This window comes from Argiope bruennichi, chromosome X2, assembly GCF_947563725.1.
Source record: "Argiope bruennichi chromosome X2, qqArgBrue1.1, whole genome shotgun sequence".
Lineage (NCBI taxonomy): Eukaryota > Metazoa > Arthropoda > Arachnida > Araneae > Araneidae > Argiope > Argiope bruennichi.
In genome coordinates, this window is record NC_079163.1 from 89,502,435 (window position 1) to 89,523,806 (window position 21,372).

At 28.3% G+C, this 21,372-nt stretch overlaps 2 protein-coding genes across 5 annotated transcripts in view; one reads left to right on the forward strand and one right to left on the reverse strand.

The window, feature by feature from the left end:
• LOC129961045 (integrin alpha-9-like) overlaps positions 1-11,777 on the forward strand; it is a 75,781-nt gene extending 64,004 nt beyond the window's left edge. For both annotated transcript variants that reach the window (XM_056074842.1, XM_056074843.1), the window contains exons 17-27: positions 906-1,043; positions 1,176-1,258; positions 1,967-2,189; positions 2,716-2,879; positions 2,961-3,039; positions 3,410-3,523; positions 4,678-4,944; positions 5,032-5,154; positions 6,150-6,251; positions 9,813-9,935; positions 10,084-11,777. In XM_056074842.1, coding sequence (XP_055930817.1) covers positions 906-1,043; positions 1,176-1,258; positions 1,967-2,189; positions 2,716-2,879; positions 2,961-3,039; positions 3,410-3,523; positions 4,678-4,944; positions 5,032-5,154; positions 6,150-6,251; positions 9,813-9,935; positions 10,084-10,200 — 1,533 coding nt within the window. In that variant the 3' untranslated portion in view covers positions 10,201-11,777. The remainder of the gene's footprint in view (positions 1-905; positions 1,044-1,175; positions 1,259-1,966; positions 2,190-2,715; positions 2,880-2,960; positions 3,040-3,409; positions 3,524-4,677; positions 4,945-5,031; positions 5,155-6,149; positions 6,252-9,812; positions 9,936-10,083) is intronic.
• A 2,764-nt stretch (positions 11,778-14,541) lies between these two features.
• Positions 14,542-21,372, reverse strand: part of LOC129961046 (hemocyte protein-glutamine gamma-glutamyltransferase-like) — a 79,572-nt gene continuing 72,741 nt past the window's right edge. For all 3 annotated transcript variants that reach the window (XM_056074845.1, XM_056074844.1, XM_056074846.1), the window contains exons 12-15: positions 18,857-19,144; positions 16,606-16,766; positions 15,275-15,411; positions 14,542-14,831 (exon numbers count right to left, since the gene is read on the reverse strand). In XM_056074845.1, coding sequence (XP_055930820.1) covers positions 14,690-14,831; positions 15,275-15,411; positions 16,606-16,766; positions 18,857-19,144 — 728 coding nt within the window. In that variant the 3' untranslated portion in view covers positions 14,542-14,689. The remainder of the gene's footprint in view (positions 14,832-15,274; positions 15,412-16,605; positions 16,767-18,856; positions 19,145-21,372) is intronic.

The following is a 21,372-nucleotide window of genomic DNA, read 5'->3' on the forward strand; positions in this document are numbered from 1 at the left end:
AATATTTTTTAAAAAGTAATTAGCTATACATTTCTATTAATTAATATATCGAATTGAATTAAATAAATTAATAAACGAATTTAAAAAAAGATTAAAATTTCTTTTCAAACAGCTCTATTTTTATAAATTATGATGCATTTGCTTGTCAATCCTAACGGGCCTCATGAAAACAAAATTGCATATTCATATCACTATATAGAACTTGGGGGGGGGTGAAAAATTTGTATGCCTCTGGTATAAATTACTATTCATCTTGTAAGACATCATTTGCTTCTTGTGAAATTCCTTGTAAATTTTACAGGTAGCATATAAAAAAAAGCCCTTAGGTGATTTTAAATTACCAATTCATAAAAAAATATATTACAATAGGAAATGTTATTCTTGTTTAAAAGCCCTGAATAATTTATAATTACAAATTATTTTTAAGCATGATATAATTAAATTTTTTTATATAATTAAAATTTTTTAAATAGCTTATTGTGCACTCTTAAACATCTCTATTAGCACACAATACCCTAAGATATTGTTACGATACTTTCACAATATTGTCCGATATTCAGAATATCGAGCTATATCGTGGGGAGGTTGTATTATTTCTTGTGCTAATAGGGATGAAATTCCGCTATGTAGCCATGAATATTTCTAGATTGTTCAGTTTCCCTGACTAAGATTTCTAAAAAAATATAAATAAAAAAATGCTGAGAATTAATATATTTAATTTTGGAAAAAATACTTTTAAAATAGCTGATCCTGCTTTCTCTTACCGAATTCATGATGAGAACTCTTTGTCAGATTAGTTTCAATACGAACAATAAAGGGTTCCTTAGCAATTCTTAGAAGTTCATTTATAAAATTTGCATATTTATTGCATATAATTTTCTCTAATATATTATTTTTATTTTTAGCCTGAAATCAAAGATGTTATTACTCCAATTCAGCTACTGTACAGTTACAGCTTAGTTCCACCAAATGGTTCTTTGAATCAATTCAATAGGATGGCCCCTGTCATAGATCCAATGTCTCCAAGCAATATTACATCATCTGTAAGTTTTTATTGTTTTTATTTTTTTATATTTGCAGCAACCATTCTTAAAATATCTTACAGTTTAGATTTTTTGTGAAAAATGATGGAATTTCTAAAAATTGTTTCGATAAAATTGTCAATCATTGATTAGGTGACCTTTCAAACTGGATGCGGAACTGATGATAAATGCCTCTCTGATTTGCGTGTCACTGCTGTTTTATTAGGTCATTCTGAGTAAGTAATTTATGATACTCGATTTTTATCTTCCTTATGCTATTTTTTAAAAGCAAGTCATTTTTCTTTTTTAAAGCTTAAGTTTTCAAATTTATTTTAGTGTGATTTTTAATTTTATGATATGCAGTTCTGCATTTTAAAATTTCAACTATGTAATTTCTTATAAAAGAAGAAAATCTGAGAAAAATAAACAAAATAATTTGTAACCTGCATGCTTTTTTTGAGAATTAATTCACTTATTTTTGAAAAATCCATCATTTTCCAAAAAGCAACTGTACTGTTATTCCCTGGCAAACAAAACGACTTATGTGTCATTATTTATTATTTTTTAAAAGTTTTGGTTTTGGGAGATAATTCAAAAAAATGTATCAAATTAAGTGTATCAATCTCCCCTAAAAGCCTTTTTTTTATTAAAGAAATTGTTTCTGCATCTAATTAATGTTTCTGAGTAAGATAAAATAGTAATTGCAGAAAAAAAGCATATCCCTAAAAAGTTATTCTTTAGAGGACTTCTATTGTTAGTTTTAGAAAGTTTTTTTAGTATAGTCAATATTTCACTTCCGTAAATAATGAACTGCAGTTAAATTATTTTAAAGCTACATTCTTTAATCATATATTGAATAATTATTTAAAAGTTCTATGCAAATGGGGAATTATTTATGCGAGAACAAATTTTAGGCATTTGTTAATAAGCCATTTTTTTTCCAGCTCGAGTTATTTAATTATAGGCGAAAAGAACACTCTTAGCATAGCAATTGAAATTGTCAATTCGGGTGAACCTGCCTATTTATCTGAGTTACTGATTTATTTGCCACCGGAACTGCCAAGTATAAATCAGGATATCTGCTCTGAATATAATGATCAACAGATCCAAAGAAGAAATGCTAGTCTTATATGCGATCTTGGAAATCCTCTCCTAAAGGATAAAAAGGTAATATTACAAATGTGGTATCTACTGTGTAATTTTAATTATGAACCATTCAATTTGTATTTTGTTGTACAATGTTTTGAAATGAATTAATTATTTTTAGCATGCAATTTCGATTTTAACTAATATATGCTAACTATGTTAATCAGTTGATAGCCAAATCATGTCAGTCTACTTCCTTTTTAAGTAAATACTTCGCAAGATTTGCAGAAAATTAATTTTGCTTTATGATTCGGTTTTTGAATCATATTTTATTCATTTATAACATAAATTAATGACTATTGTATCATAGATGAGAAATGTCTACAGTTTCCTTCGTTATTAATAAAAAAGAATTTTAAGGGGCAACATATACTGGATCGTGAACATTTATTAATATAATTCTGGCATTGTATGAAATATGTGAATAATGGTTTAAATAGATTTTGTGAAGTATTATTGACAAAATAAGTGTCTGTGGGCATTTCATAAACTTGATCATTTTTTTTTCTTCATTCTTTTAAACTGTTTTAAACATCATACTTTTTAGGTAAAGATACAAATTAAGTTAGACTTAACCAAGATTCCAACAGACAAGAAGGAACTTGAAATTGGTTTGGAAGCAATTACTGCAAGTAATGAAATAAATCCAAAAGATAATGCTGTGAAAATTCCTCTTCGTTTCAAAGCAGTAGCTGATATTAGTATAACTGGGTATGTATGATTCTACTTTTAGCTATTATGTTATTGCAGTTTAAATATTTTAATTTACAAATGTTTTCTCATGTATTGCAGTACTCCAACTCATGAGCAAATTCCTTATGATGGGAAAACAGAGGGAAGAATATCTGTGCCAATCACTCACACCTATTTTGTAAGTTAAGAATTTAACTACAATTGTAATTTTATCTCTTCTCTTATACAAAATATTAATTTTGGTTTTTCACCTATTTTATATTAAGCGCCTAAAAATTAATGTTAATGCATAAATAAAAAAGCAAATTTGACTGTATGTCAATTGATCTTGTGAAAAGTATCTTAATAATTGTTGATATTGTATAACTAACTCAGTTTGCCTTTGCTGGAAGAGAGGGCATCATTGCAATACATGATACCAAAGCTATCATGTTTTGTTTTTTAAATTTTTAATTGCTTGGTTTCATAAGAAGTTCTTCGTGCATTTTCGTTTCTTTGTTACTTTGTATATTTGCAATTTAAAAAAGTGTGTTTTGAAATTACTTTAGGTGATGAATCATGGTCCTAGTCCAGTCCAAGTCATTGACATAATTTTATATGTACCTACACAATATCAAGGACAAGATGGAATTGTTGAATTTGTTACCTTTACAAGTTTAGAGGTAAATATTAATTGTGCTTTCCTTTTTGGTGCATTATTCAATTTAAATAAAACTTAAATGTACTTTTGAAGATGAAATTTTACCAACAATATGCTTTTAAAAAATACATGTTGAAAGTATTGTGATAGATAGTTACAAAATTGTACTGTAACTTTCTGGCGTTTATTATTAAATGCACGTCTTCAAAAATCGTAATTAGTTTGAAAAGGACGTTATCAAGAACGAGTTTTCGGCCACTTTTCTAAGTTAAAAATAAATTTAAGTTTCTTTAACGATTCATATTTTTTTTGGAAATGAATTTCCGGAAGCACGCAGAAGAATTAAATTCTTTTAAATTTAGAAATTTCACCAATAAATATGTTATCAAATACAAAATTCCACAAATTTTTAAAATTTTACGATGCAAAAACATGTATGAAAGAATAGTTAAAAATATTCGTTTTTAACACATAACTAAAAATCATATAAGCTTTTAATTTTATTCCAGATTGCAAATATTAATTATATATAATTTACACCTAGAAAATCGGAACCAGGCGCAGCAGTGGTTAAATACAGCAAAATTAAGAGATGGTATTGAATTGTATGAAATGTTCGTTAAGGAGGAAGAGAGGAAAAGCCAGATAAAGTATCTGAACATTGTTCGAAATTCCAACAATTCATTATGTGTTTTCAAAGGAGACATTAATTTTAACAAATTGAAGGTCATTTTTGAATGAAATCTTGAAACGTTTATAGCTGTTATTTTGCTATATAGTGCTTTCGTTTAACAATTAAGTTCTCAAAAGTAATTATTTACTCAGTTCAGTGACATGGTGAGGTCTAATAGCTCTAAAAAGTACTGCCATTTAAGCATAAACACAAATATTATTGCCTTCATGGTAGCTTCTCTAGATTAGCAACTTAGACGTCGATATCCCTTCTACACTTTTAACCTAAGTTGATTTTGAAATTTTATACATTTTAGTTTTATGTTTGTTCCTTTTTTATCTTTTAGCAAGAATTTAGTCTTTTTCTAATAATTTGTTTATGCCTGTAGATTACTTGATGTAAATATTTTTTCGATGCTGTGCTTTTAAATTGCATTCTAATCTAAATATAAATAATGTCTGCACTTTTATTTGAAGACGGAAAGTAATGTTCTTGTTTCTTAGGCTGACAGTGGAAAAGCTATGACTATACCAGCTAAATGTAACGACACTTACATTCAATTCAAACCCATTGAAGTTGATATAAAGAAAAACAGAGATGGGGTTTCTATGGATGATGAACTTGTAGCACGAGGAGAAAACAAAACAACTTTTTTTGGTTTAGATTATGGAATAGGATCTTCCGAACTTTCTGATGATTCTACAGCTCCTTTGCGTTTTAAGCGGAGCAATGATAAAAAGACATCTAGGAAGCGAAAAGACATTGTTATAGTGAGTAACCGCTCAACTGTTATGCATTGCGTTTGATTCTTAAAATATCAGTTGCTTTAAACTAAAGTTTTTTTCTCCTTTTTAAAGAATTGCGAAACCTCCAAGTGTATGGCCATTCAGTGCTCAGCATCACCATTTTCAGATACAAGAAAATTTGCGAAAATTACAGTTTCTATATTGGTGAATTTAACTGTTCTTAATGAAGTACTGGTAAGTAAAAATTTATTGAATGCCGAACAATATTTTTAAGTTTTTAAAATAAAGTAAAGGCATGCGGATTTTATGTGTTAAGTCATGAAATGGTTCGATGACAATTTTTGAAATCCTCAAATTTTTAAATATAAAGAAACAAAATAGCTATTTAAAATTTTTGTTTCATACGTTTAACACTTTAAGGATATTGGAGTGTAGAAAAAGTTTTTGCTAGATTTATTTTTTAATCGTTTTGATTGTTTTATTTTAATTTTAAAAAAAAGGTTACAGCCCTCTAATGAGTAATATAATCAAATAAGGAAAATCATTACCATATGGTTCATACAGTTTTGTTGGCTTCTTAACCGATCAACAGTACAAATAAATCCGGGTAAATTATAGAGAAAGGAAGTTTATATTGACATTTCACTTCGTTAATTCTTTCTCTCAATTTTTATTCTCTGTTTAGTTATTTTGCTCATTTATTCAATATCTTAATTAACTCTCAGTTTAATTACTCTGTTAATAAGCGTCATACTATTTTAGCTTAAAATAACATCCAAACTACACATGCTTTTTTCTCTTAATCTTATTATTTATTTACTGCTCTTCAGTAACATGTCCCATTAATTTTATTTACTTAATCTAGAAAATGCTAATATCGTAATGTACTAAGAGTTAGAGGCTCAAAGCTTTCCCGTACTTTCTTGTTTAATTTAATTTTTTCCTTTTTAAAATTATAATTCTTTTGCTCTCTGTTTATAATGAATATATAATAATAAATGTTCAACTGTTTTTCTTGATTAACATATTTAAAACAAGATAAACTTTCAACAATTTGGAAATTTTGAATCGCTAAAATTATAGCAATATAAATGTAGAATATAATGAGCTCATAAATACATCTATAATTTGTATTAGAAAGTAATTAATCTTTTGTACTTTTAGATAGCGTTAGGAAGTAAGATTCTATTATAATATGATTGTACATGTTTTTTCCCCCCATGTTACAGGAGCCTTGGTATCAAATAGAATTCCTCACTGGTGGAGAAGTACAAATTAGAGATGACGGTAGCGGCGTTGTTGCTAAACATCATCATCCCGATAAGACTATGGTATTGAATATATGCAAATTATGAAGTTTAAATGACTATATAATATAACCATGATTATGGCAGATAAACATTTCTTTTAATTTATATAGAAATATGATTTAAAAAAATGTTTTTTAGGGTATTGTTTTTACTGTTTATGCATAATAATGTAAATATGCCGGCATTTGATATCTTTTCTTTATACAAATGATGGATAAACATATTCGGAAGTTATGGTATTAATTATTATGTAGGAAAGATTTTATGTTCTCAGAACAAGACGTTGAAGCAAGATTTTTTACTACTCCAATTGGGGGGGGGGGGGGACCATTCTGCACCATGAGCTGGATGGGAAATGTCTATTCTCTCTCCTTTTCTGCAGTAGAAATCTTCAGTTATGGAATGAAAGCATTTAATATAGCATACCTTTGCATTTTCAAGATTGTTTGAGAATTGTTTAAATTTTAATGCTTTCTGAATTATTTAATAAAAAAAAAATATGTATACGATAGATATTTAATACCTGAATTATGTTGGATTTTTTGTTCTCATATCTTTAGTATGCTTTAGAACTGATTGTAAATTCAGCTAGTCAGAATAAATCCTCAAGATGCGTAGCAGCATTAAAAGCTCTTAAAGATTGTCTGTTTTCGATGGCACTTAAAAAAAACCCCTTAAAAGTGCTTATTTTTTTTAAATTCAGATACTTGTTTCTTCTTCAGAAGAAGGAAAATATAACACACACACACACACACACACACACACACACACACACACACACACACACACACACACACACACACACACACACACACACACACACACACACACACACACACACACACACACACACACACACACACACACACACACACACACACACACACACACACACACACACACACACACTAATTCTTCTGCTTATAGGCCGTATTTTCTGTGCAGTGTTAGATTTTTCAATTGTTAATAGATTTATTGAATCAGCAGGTCAGCGGAAAAAGTTTTATATCCGTTTATGGAAATACTGATGGGATGGGAAAAATATATCCTTTTCATTTACTTGATTCTTCTGTAACTTACTGTAAATAAGGGGGAATATATCCCTTTCATTTTCCAGGACTCTTTCCACCCCTTTCGCTTGTTTAAATAGAGGGAGAGGGAAATCCCTTATTATTGTTTAGAGATAATTTTATGTATTCTTGTAAAACCATAAGCGCTTGTTTTTAACAGTAATTTCAGCTCATCATTGCGTTTTTACATGTTTGTAGAGCATTTGTTATTTATATTTCAACATTATTTAATGTCCCGCCATTAGTGAAGTATTTAAAGATTTTTGCTACCGTTATTAGTGCAAAAGTTTTTAACTTTTTGCAATATGCTAGAAAAGGTGTATCTCATTCATTATGAATTTCCATAAGTGAAATATATTGAATTTAAGGCTTTAAAAATAAAATTAAAGCAAAACGTTCATGATGCGCTGGAATTATTTGTAAGACATTTGTTGCTCTTTCGAAATCATATCAAAACTAAATTAATGCGAAATTTGTATACGAACATTTCAAAGAGAAAGAACTGAAATCGCCAAAAATTTCGAACTCGAGATTTTGCCCAATCTCCATGATTCAAACTTGCACATAACTCGTTCTTGGAAATATATATGTGAATACGGTAACTGAAAAACACTTTGATCTGGAATTTCTTGATACGAAATTTGTATATTTCTACCAAATTTTGAACGAAATGCATGAAATATATGAATTACCATGAAGTTTTGGTTTTTATGCATTTGATATACATAAATTAGTAAAACAACGATTGTTTTCCTTTTTTAAAAAAAAAGTTTTGAAAACGTTTTTCCATTTGAAATTATTTTTTCAGTAAATTGCCAATATTAATGTGATTTTTCTAACAATGTATATTGTTCTGCAATTGATAAAGTGAGTGAAGCCATAAGAAGGGAGAAACTATTGAAGAACTTGCATTCCACAAAAGCAATATCTGATAAAATTAAATACTTTTCAAGCATGGTTATCAGTAGTTTGTTTAAAAATGTTCGAATGCATAATGAATTGATATTCAGTAAATTTTGCATGATTAAGAAACATTGTTTTTACAGAGGAAAGAAACATGTTCCATGTTATACTTTCATCAGAAAGGATAAAAAAACGTTATGAAAATGCTATTCTCATATTTTATTCAAATAATCTTTATTCGATTTCAATTATTTTCATGTCAGGAAAATGAGATGGGATGATTTTTAAAAAAAAAAAATCCTTTACTTAAATTCCATAAATTAAAAAACAAACAAACAAAAAAAAACTTGAGAGTTTTGTAAACTATTTTTATTCTTTCTGATGAGTAAGCATCTGTTGAAAGAGGATTCAGTATTAATTAAAATATTGGAGCTGGAAATTTGAATAAAAAATATCTTTTGTTTCACAACATGTAGTCTATGACTACATAAAGCAGTCTGGCAGAATCTTCTCGGTAAACATTACTAAAGAATTGAGAATGTTATCAACATCAGTCCACTAAAAATATGGCATACCTTTGGAGAAATAAATGGCGAAAGAAATAATTGTCAGTGACATGAAAAAAGTTACTCTGATTTCTTGATATCTTTATGGAAAATAACGTTTCTCTTTGAAACGTTATTTGAACGTTATGAAGTTGAAATTGAATATGAAGCTAATGCATCTGTTCAACAAGCCAGACTCTTTTTCCACTAAATAAATCTAATGAGTTTGTTAAAGTTATTAGTGAAAAAATTGGATGAATTGAAAGTGTTTAGAAAAATACCTAAAAAGAAATAACCTTTATATATATAATAAAATAAGCATGATTTGTATATTCTAAATTTGTTTATTTATGTTCTTAACCTTTTTCGAGGTACCGGCATGTTAACGAAGTAGTAGTATAAATTTTTTTTTATATTACTAACTGTAGTGTAATTAAATAATTTAAGATATGAGATGAAAATCTTTTAATAAGATTTTTTAAATGATAAACATATAAAGAAGCATTTTAAATAACTTAGTAAATATTTTTCACCAACCTTGAAACTAATTCCTAGTAGTAAGTTATATTCATAATTGTATGAAATTGGACATTTAATTAATATTCCACTTAATTTGTTTCATTAAATTCACTATTTTACTGTAAAAAATTTTACATCAACATTGGTGTTTAAGTTAGGTATACTTATAAAGTTTTTATTTTTTAAGATAAAATTAGTCTATGCACCTTGATCCTTCTATCTGATATTTTAGTTCATTTGTACCAAGTAGGTGTGTAACAAATTATTTTTAGAATCTTATTGAGAACAGTTCATCTTTCTCACTTTTGATTTTGTTGGTTGATGTAATTCCCCTACTCTCTTCTCCTATTCTGCCCATAGCTATTTATTTTACTAGTAATTTAACAAAATAAGCTTAACTGTGGAAAAACTTTCGATTTAAAAAGAAAATTAATCCACATTCTTGATTCTCTGGTCTTAAAATTGATTTTATGTATGAATTAAAAAAAAACCCTATAAATGAGGATGTTGCATTACAATATTCATAATACTGTTTTACTTTGCAGGTTAGAACTGCTATTGTAAGCTCCGCCCTTCGTGAATCTGAAGAAATTGCGCAGTGGATAATATTCGTTAGTATCGGTGTTGGCATTTTACTACTGCTAATTATTCTTGTTTTACTAATCAAAGTAAGTTATTCTCGTATAATAACTACATATCTTAGAATATATTTGAATTTTAACATTTTAAGTGTTTCTAAGAGATATATAATATTTTATAGTTCTTTTTATCTGACTTTTTAAATTTTTTAATTCATATACTATATTATGTTTTCAGTTTGATTTCTTCAAAAGAGAACAGAAGGAGAAAATGGAAAAAATGAAGTCGAAAGGTGATATGAAGGAATATGAACCAGTTGAAGGAGAAAGTACTGAAAGCGAAGCATTAAATTGATGTCCGAAAACTGTTTAAGAGCATGAAATGCTAATGAATGAGTGTTCTTGTGGTGTTTCAGATTTTTTCATCTCCACAAGCATCTGTAGATAGACATTTCTTATTGTACTAGTCCGAAACAGTTAATATTTTGAATTTTTTTTCAATTTATTGAAAAGATTTAAAATACCTTTTTTCATCAAAAAAGTTTTCGCATATTTTTTATATGAATGCAGAGTTCCTAAATATGAAAAGAGTTGCATATTAATAAATGCATCAGAAATGGTAGAGGCTATGTGCTCTATATTTCCCATAGATGTGGTTTGAAATCTAAAAACTGTATAACAGACTTGTTTAAGTTAATTACTCCTTATATATAGGACTCGTATATTAAGATTAGCTTGATGGAAGTATAATTTAACTGAAAACATGCCATTTAAGAATCTTTGTTCCTAAGAATAAGATTAACTTTCTACTTGAAGTCTTCTTTTATGGACGAAGAAACAATTCATCAATATTATTGCTAAATGGCTATAAAGTGTCACGTGAGCAGATTGTGTCGGCTATAACTTGGGATTGATTGTCGAGGGTTGATCTCTCATGACATGTAATAACCTTTAAAGTATACTGAAATCTTAAAACATTTTTCAAATTCTTTTGTATAATTTAATAAAAACCAAAGTCGTGCTTCCAGCTTTTGCAGATTTTTATCTATGACTAATATGTAAATTCTAAAAAATTGATTTTCTACAGTAACTATTCTTCATATTCAGAAATCGGTTTCTATATAAGTAGTTCATTTTTGTCATAAATTGTATATTACGCTCAATTTTCTCATCTTGATTAGAAATGGAATAAATAATCTTGTAAATAAGCATATATTATTTATTAAAGGCATTGAATGTTATTATTAGATATATGTATTTTTATAGCGAATCAATGAATAGTTGAATGAAATCGTATTCCATCTAATTTTGAGATGAAACAAAAAAAAAAAAAGTTTAAATGTGTCTAAAATTGTTTCATCAATGAATTTTTCTGTTAACATCAATTTATGCATTATTTATAGTGCATTTATAAAGTAGGTCTAGAGAACCAGGAAGATTTCTGAATATTTAATTTGAATTTAAAGAAATCAATCTTGTTCCAAGAATTTTTGTCTGAGGCAAAATTTCTTGGAAGTTTTCATACGCTTTGCTTTCGATTTATTTAATTTTATCAGTCAAATGATTGATGGTTTAGATACATTTCTATATAATTCCACTTCATTTCTTCCCCTCTTTTGTGAAATTTAATATTTTCTGTGATAATTTTTTGTATTTTATTAAAAACTTTAAAAAAATTGTATAAATGTTTTGATGGTATAATTTGATTAGCATCAAAATGTCTTAAGAATGACAGTGTATTTTCCAGTCATTTGATGTGTGATATTGTATAAATTGATTTTTTTTTGTCAGGTGTCAAATATTCATGTATTTCATCTGTGTATAATCATAGACATTTTGATGTATGGACTGCAAGAGTATTTGCAATATGACAAAGTTTTTGCCTGCAATGTAAAAGTCCATATTTATTTATATTGTGAATATTTTATTTGTATATAATTAAATACATTTTAAAGTTATAGGTCTTTCTTTATTCACGTTTCAAGTTCTTGTATAACTTATTTAGATTTCAGATATGTGCTAAATCTGTAGTATATACTCACAACTATTTCACTACACCTATACCTTTATTAATGGAAGAATATGAACGAACTGGGGAAACTGAAAAAAAAAATGCAATTATCATTTATAATGCTTAATGTAATTTAATTTAATGCCTAAATAATGGCACATTTATTTTAGGTATTGAGTGTAGTTAAGAAAATTCATAGGAATTTGATTAGCTTAGTTCCACAAATTTTTGAAAGTAATGTTTTAAGAAATTTAGGTTAATTCGAATTTTCATCATTAAAATCTCAAATATTGACTTGAAAATGTATGAGATAATCGTCTTTTCCCCCATAAAAAATGAGGGGGGGGGGTACTTTTGACATGTCATGTCAGTTGACATCAATTTTACTTTGTACGTCTGTCGGTAGTAAAGAATACGTATCATTTTATATTCCAGTATAATGAATGTACAACCAAAAGTACTGAGATAATTAGATTACTTGGGAGTTTGTTAACCTTTTAAATATGAAGATGGGCAAAGCGTGTACAAAAGTGAAAAGCAGTTTTGGTGGTTTTAATGTATGTCTTTTTAAATAATTGTAATGGATAATATTTTAATGAAAATCTCTTATTTGGCTTTCGTCTGACTTTGTAAAGATTTTTATTGAAATAAAGTTTATATGCGCTTTTAAAAGATCTCTTTAATGATAAAAATACTTCACTAGCCTTACAACTCTTACCCCAATAAACTGCTACTTTAGCAAAAATGAAAATTCTCTTTCCAATAAGTATTAAACTCGCCGCAGATTTTTAATTCCTCCTCCGTTTGATTCTTTTCCAGGATGCAGCCAATTTTAATAATTGCTATAGCTCATATTTATAAATATTTGTAAAATCATAAAGCATTTTAATAACAATTGAAAACTTCTATTAAAAGCTTATTAGATTTAAAAGAATTGAATTCCTTTAAGTTATCTCTACACCTTCAACCAACTTATCAAACAAAAGGGCCAAACAAAATTGTTAAAAAAAATCACTTGTTTAACGAACGATTTCGCATAACGAGTGATGGAGACATCGTGATGTCACACTTAAGGTCATGTCTGCTTCTCTTAGTGTGTGTTTAGAAATAACTGATCTGATAGTTTCATATATTTTCCAAGTAGAAGTGGAACAACAAAAAATGCAGTTTATTAAATCTTAAAAACGTTGGGAAGCGTTATGGTTTCATATTGTGATATGAAAAGCAAGTTCTGTAAAACCTCGCTTAGCGAGAAGCTCTAACGAGTGAAATTACATAACTAACAAAACAGTATAAAAAATTGACTTGCTTGACGACGGATATTTCGCACAAAGAGGAGACGCCGTGATGTCACATACTCGATTGGCCTGTATCAGTCTTGAAGAACCATCATATCTACATGGAAGAAGCTTTCGCCGGATAGCGTTGCAGAGAGCGACTTCTGCAACACTATCCACTGCCTGTAGAGCCTTAATCGATGTGAATGTATCTTTAGCCAAGATTATGGGATTAAAGATGAATAGCAACATCATCGATGATCTGGTAGACGAACATAGTCAGAACTACCGAAAAAGTTATGGAGCTGCATTCTGTGTCACAGCAAAAAACTGCGGAGGAGAAAATAATTAACTCGCAGAACAATAACCTTCCAGTGAAATGAGACAGATGCTGAAAGCATGGGAAATTATTGCATCGTACTTTCAGAAGCACCCCCCCCCCCCCAAATAAGGCAGTAGCTAAGCGCGCTAAAAATTCATTTAATGATAAAGTTGCGTCTCATTTTCGACGTATTTTGAAGCATAGCCCAAAAACAAATGTCTTTAGACAACTTTCTTGCAAAAAAAAAAAAAGCATCATCAATAAGAAATTATTATAAATTTGTTTTTAGAACGGTACTCATTGTCTTACATTACATGCATTCCTATGGAAAAAATTGTTTCGCAGTACGAATAAGAATCGTGAGCGAATTATACTCGTTAAGCGAGTTTCCACTATATATGAATAAGTTGATGAAAAAGAGTATATTCATTTAATAGTTTCGTTGGTTCAGATAAGTAATCAAATATACTACTGATCGTTTTCATCCAAATGAGAATTTTGGTTCAAATTTGTATAGATTGAATCTGAAACCAATATTTTTCCTATTAGGAACTACATTATGCTTTTTATACACGAATCCTTAAATTCAGAAAAATTGAGAAGGTAATAATTCATTTAATAATTTTGCATCCTTATTAAAAAATATATATATATTTCAGTAAGCTTTATGTTTATTCCTTTGCTAACTTTCTGACAATTTTATTTCCTCCACTCACATAAAAAGGGATTACTTTAATATTGCCGTCATTATTGATTGTTACATTCCTTGCAAATTATAATCATTTTACAATACTAAGGCTTGAAACAATTTGAGACATTCCTCGGAATTAGGCATGTCAGCTAAAGTTGTATCTGTCATCGCAGTGTTATTTTTCCAAAAGCAATTGTTATCTTTATACATGTTTGGGAACATTTAATATTCAAATGTAAGAATAGCTGCTAACATAGGTTTTGGATAATTTCTATGGTGAATCTTAGATCAATAGTTTGTCTTGCATATCAAGCATGAAAGATTCTAAAATATTTTGAACAGAATATTCCAACTCTGAGTTTCTGTCGTTACTTTTTATAAGCCAATTGGGGATATCATCTTCATAAAAATATTTTATATTTCGAGAATTACATGAGTATGTGCTTATAGTATTGCATGTATAAAATGTTCTATAAAGCATTTGAGTTACAAATATTCCATTTCTTGACTAAGAAAGTGCATGTTCTGTAAATATGTAATCTTTTAATCTTGAATCACAATTTGTTTGGTTCCAAGAACTTCAATCAGTTGGCGAGAAGTAAATATTGCGGTGATCTTCCGTGGACCACTCTTTCTTGGAATCAGTGTTTCCACATGAGTCATGACACCTCGAGGTTCCACATCCCTATGAAAAATGAATGATATATTATTAATCTCGATGCAGTTCTATAAGTACGATTATGCAATTGCTTCGTGAATAATATAGTTTTCTTAGCCTTTTGAGGGGCCTGCCTTTTTTGAGTATCCATATAGAGACATGGGGTCACACTGGCTTGGTTGTAAAGTATCGGCTTTGGAAGGTGAAGTCAATCGGGGGCGTTAGAAAGGATTACATTCCCTTTAATTTTTGAACAAACGAGCATATAAAATCAAAAATAAGACATGCATAATCTTCAATAATACAAACGTTTTTATACCATTTGTAAATACATTACAAAATATGAATCGTGGAATTTTCATGAAGCTGATTTTTAATCATAACTAATCATGAAATATTTTCATTTATTAAAACTAAAGTCCAGTTTTGAAGTGCATTTTGCAAATTGATTTCTTAAAATTTTAACTTACTTTAGAAATGATCGATGAGGCTCAGCTAATCCTGGGCCTTCAATAGTAATAGCACAGTCTTCTAATTTCCTATTCAGAGGGTTCGTGAAGGAAACTTTGACATTCAGGCGCCTGTACACTTGAAGAGGGCCTTCAACCTATCAGATTCAGATAAGTATTTTATTATAATAAATTGTTAGATGACGAACATATGAAAATGCCATCTATAATATATATATAAACTGCTGTTCATTACGACCGACAGAGCGGCGAACAGATGCCTCTCAAATAAAGATTAGGATTACAATAATTTTTCTTCAGAAGCTTGTCGTAGTAGCAGCCCTTTTACATAAGTAACCAACCGCTTTAGAGGTAGTTCTCATTTGAATAATCTTTCATATATACATAAATAATCATCTGTTCAAAGGTTGATCATATATCTGAACTGTGATAATTAATCAGCCTCACCAGTGTTAACGTGTTAACTATTAAAGAGATGGAAATAGGATTATTATGAAATATTCTGACTAATAAAATTTACTTTCATATTCATTAATAGTTATTGAATTAACAATAAACACTTTATTATTACAACAATTTTGATGAAAATTAATCGCTTTACTGGAAGATCGAGATAAGTCTATTGTGCAGTCTAATGGAAAATGAATTTAAACATTTACAAACTTGAAGAACATTTTAATTTAATAAAATTGCCATTTATTGACATAAATAGCTCATCAGTATAATTTAACTTCTTGCTATTCTCAAAAAATGTTGAGTAACCGGAGAAGAAGTCTTAAGAATGAATCGTCATTTAGCCTATATTAATTTCTTGTGATTATTCTTTCTATTTATAGGAGAAACATTTGTGATTTCTTTGAAAGCAGGATTTCAAAAAGGTAAAGGAAAAAAGTCTCTTGGTTCTAGAAAAATATTTAATTGGTTTTATGGCAATTCAGTAATCATATTATAAATATTACGGAAATTATGGAATACTCTTATCTAAAATATTTTCTTATCAAACGACAAAAAGGGGAGCAATTCGCGTAGACATTTTTGAAATTATTAGAGGAGGGAAAAAAGCATATCTAATTTAAGACGCAAATTCAAAAAAAGAAAAAAAAATGTCCATACGGCATCAAATTTATTTCATATTCTTGTTCCATCATGAGCCGTCTTAAAATATTTTATGAATAACATCAAACCAACATAGAACTTCGAGATTCTTAAAAGAAACTTAAGTAGTTGAAGGAGTATGATGTCCGAAAAAAATACTTCACACAATAGTAAAAATTAACTCGTAACAATGACAATTAACAAGCAACTATTTAATCTTAAATCAAATTCAGTACCTCTATTTTCAAAGGCGGTTTTTCAACTTGAAAATCATCTTCTTCTGCCCAGGTCTGCTGTGTTTCTTTGACTGTAGATATAGCATAAATTTTCAGCATAGCATAATCAACAAGTTTATCAAAATAGTCGTCAAAGGTTACTTCGATGCCAAGTTCTTCCTCTAGAAAAATCAGAATATGAAGCATATTAAATAGCTGAGAATAAATAAAAAATGCATATGCAACATTGCTGCATACTGAAGTAAGCAATATAAGTATGTATATAAATATAAATTTTGGAATCAACAAATTTTGTAAAATGAAACGGAAGTTCTTGTATGTAATACAAGGTGGCTACAGAAACAGAAAAAAAATTTCACTGACTTTTACCTGACTAATCTTGCAACATTTTTATGACTGATAAAAGCTAACTGTATTAGTTTTTGATCTTCTCCTTCCTCAGAATCGATATAGGTGTACAATATATATTATTAAAAGCAATTTTACAAGTTACTTAATATGAAAAAAGTATATTTTCATGAAATTTGATTTTTAAACATGGAATGAACAACTTAAAAAAGTATCAAAACAGTTAATTGCATTTCTTATACTGCAAAAACTGGAAATTTTAAGAAAATATTTTCTTCTAAAATTGCATAAGAGGTAAAGGGAACATTAAAATTATTTCTTGCAACACAAGTTAAATTATATTAATAGTAATGGCTATTATGATCTTTGCACAAAATTTTAAGATGGTTCTATAACTAATTAATGGTTTTTGCATATCTAAGAGAATTGAAAGTTACAGCATAAATATAAAATTAGTATGATTATACGCACATAATAATATATATTTTAGGAAAGATTTAAACAAAAGAAACTTTCAAATACTACTTTCTTAACAAATCATAAGAAATTATTTCCTCTAATCAAAAACTTAAACTTTCATAATTTTATAAATGAATGAATTTTTATTTCATTTTTTATTTAAACTGATACTAGATATAAATTACTAATTTAAAGATAATAGCTCAACCTATTTAATTAAAATGCAAAAAATTAATTTACAAATAAGAATCAATTAAAAATTAAAATATTAATTATTAGATTACAACTTAAAAAACAATAAAAAACCAATTTAAAAACAATCAATCAGTTTAAAACAACCAATCGCTTGACTTAAGTGAATTAAAAAAACTTTAAAACCATCCTTTAGCAAAATTTTGAAACTTTGATTTTCTTCTTCAACTTTAATCTCTTTTTTAAGCTGGCTCAAGATTCTTTTTTTTTTGCTTTTAATTCTTTGAGCTGATACGCTGTTTCCCTCTTTTCTTTCCTAATTTTTGGATCATAAATTTATCACACTTAAAATTACTTATTCCACTGTTTGTTTGAACGCTGTCATAAACAATTCTTTTTGCAATGAGCGTTTATTCTTTCATTTTCTCCAATAAACAATCTTTGTTGATCGATAATCCTCTTTCAACAATACTGTTGCCAGGAGAAAATGTAATCAACAATACTGTTGCCAGGAGAAAATATAATTATAATTTTTAATAAAGATATGGCATCATTGCAAAGTTTTGAGCCGAGGGCAGATTGAACCAAACTTTATTCGCACTCTGTTTTTTAAAAAGTGAAAGCCGATCTTTCCAAAAGTTTCATTAGGGTTGTTATTAACAACATCATCAGCTTATCGCTCTTCTTATCATAATGAAATTCCAAAAAGTTGCAAAACGCTAGAAAGAAAGCTGCCCTTGGTTGCTGTAGGTATGATTATTTTGGCGACATCAGGCTTCGGATGTACAGAAATGATAACTTGAAGTCCACGATTGCACGCACATATGACGCGAAGTGCTCTCGCGCAGAATTTCCCCCGATTTTTAGATATTTTTACGAATTTCCTAACTTTTCAATGAAATCCCCGATTCCCCGGTTCTGTAGCCACAGTGTTAATATGAATTTATTTTTGAAATGTTCAAAGGTTAAGTTAAGTAAGGAGAAGAGTCAATTATTTTTTATATAAACGTGAAAAAAATTATTTCTTTAGATTCTAAAGTTTATAACAAGACTCTGATTATAAGATATGACTTATATGCATCATTTATTCATTATTGGACTCGTTTTTTTTTTTTTTATAAAAACCTTCAAAGATCTAGGTTAAGGTTTTCTTTACGGAAACTATAATACATCTTGCTATGATTCTTGTTATGGAAAAGATTATATATTTTGTTTGTAAAGACGTAAATTCTCAATAAATAATCGAACTTACTTTGCCTAGGCTTCAAAGTGAATACACCTCTTGCTCTTTTTACTTTTCTTGCTATTATTCCAGTATAGTAGACGGAGCTGGCTGACAAAACTGAGGTAACAGTTCTGGTCTCCTCGCTTTTATTTTCCACTTTGACAATTACATGAAAAGGTTGTCCAATTTGAACCTTTTCAATGTCAAGGAGAGTAAACAAGACGTCTTCTTTGCCTGGTGATGGCATATCATAAATATGAGTGAGACCTCCTCTTCTAGCAGCATTTAAAACAGCCATGCGTTCCTCCATAGATCCTGGAAGAAAATAAGGCTCATTTTCAATATGATAATATTTATAAGTTGCCCTACTACTGTCAGTTGCGACATGCATAATGAGAAGATTGTCCAAAATGCTCTACAGGACAATCCGTTAGATCTATAGATTCCAATTTTTTACATGTAGCTACTTCTAGGGCTGTACCAATTTTCTATATATCGAAGAAAAAAAATCGATATTTCGGAAATAACAATTTTTTTAATATCAGTTTTGGAAAATAATCGATCGATTGATAGCATGACGATGAATCACTATCCATTGAATCGATACGTACAATTAATTTCCATTTTCGTAGATTAACAGCTATTTATTCCAACTTTTATCTTTAGTATATTTGAAGAGATTTTACAGTTGTATATTTTACTGCTGAATTCTCCTTCTAAAATCCATTTCGATTTATTTATCCTCTAAAGAACCAACTCCAGATAATATGTTTTAAAAATGAATTAAAAATAATGAATTATGAAATAGAAAAATAAAATATCACCATAAATTAAACATTTAAAAAATCAGATGTAACTATTATGTAAAGTTTGTTGTCCAATGAAATAGTTTTTTTATGGTAAAGTGCACCGACGTACATTTTTCACTAATGAAACCAGAGTTCCTTGTTGCAAATTTTGTATAATTTATGTCAATAATTTAAACTATATTTATACAGATTTCAAGTTTAGATTTAAATTTGTAACATTATTTAAGTCAATAAATTTTTTCTCTCGTTCCGCTATTTATTGTTTTTGAAAAATTTAAAATTTTATGCATGTAATTATATGTATAAAAGAATAAATTTAAAAAATGCCAGCAATTTTCATCACCCTTTTTGTTGCTTTATATTTCTATGCTAAATTTAGTTCATTCTTAGTTTATCTAAAAATGTGTATTATATTTTTCAAATTTTAATGATCATATGTTATAAGTATAAAATTTAAATTGTATTATTTTTATTGTTTGAGACAATTCTTAAAAAATTTTCGGTGAATAACTTGTTACCTTATTAGCTATGATAAAAGTATGATGGAAACAAAAATAGATATATATGATTAAAGCATAAAACTCTGAAAAATTAAAGTTGCAAGTTATTCGCCATTTTGTAAATAAATTTTGTTTTGATAAAATTTTCGATGCAAATCGAAAGCGTTTTCGAAGATGAAAGCATATATTCATCTTTGGAATTTCGAAATCAGCTTTGAATTACATTATACCTAGATTTTCCCCCTTTTTAATACATTTTCTTTTCTACTGTGTATGTACTATTAAATTTTCAAAAACATATAATTTTTCGAACTTAACATCGCTAAAAATATTGCCTCATTTCTATTTCATAATATATTGTTCATCAAATTATGTTTTTTTATTTATGATAAGGCTAAATTTTAGCAGCAAATCTGTTCACTAGTCATTTAATCACTACCTAAATTTTAATGCTCATCAATCTTGATTGAGCCTTCAATGCTTGTCTAGTTTAATCGAACTTTCGATACGTATCGAGCTGATCGATTTTCGATGCTGATTGGACTTTTGATTCTGATCAAACATTCATGCCATCGAGAATAAGTGTAGTAAAATCTTCCAATCAGATTAGAATGTATTGCTTCGCAAGCACTTTGGGAAGGTACATAAATGTTGATGGATTGATAGACTTTTATCATTCGAATTTGTTTCAAAATGTATATGAGTGGAACATATGTTAGGTAGCTCATGATGTTCATCGTTATATGCTTCTATATATTTTTAAAAATATATAATTTTTCAGAGCTTTATACTTCTAGAAATATTGCTCAATTTTTATCCCATAATATATTGTTTATTAATTTATTTCACTTTGCATTTCTGATAAAGATTATTTTTAGTAATAGATCGGTTCACCCGTCATTTGTTAACTATTTTAATTCTATAATAAAAGAGATTGAAATTCCATTTTTGAAGAAATAAAATATTATGATATTTTGAGAAATGCAGATATAACTGAAACGAAGTGCTATTGTAACACTTTTTATTGAAATTATTTTAATATAATTATTTTTAATTATTATATTGGAAGGAAAAACACTTATATTTTTATCATGCTAATGAAAATCAGTAAGGCAAATGAGAATTTATTTTTCTTTGTTAGAGGTTTTGACAACTCATTATGCTGAGAGAGGTTATTTATAATTTGATATTGCAATAAATAAAGTTTCTCTCTCTCTATATATCGATTTATCTT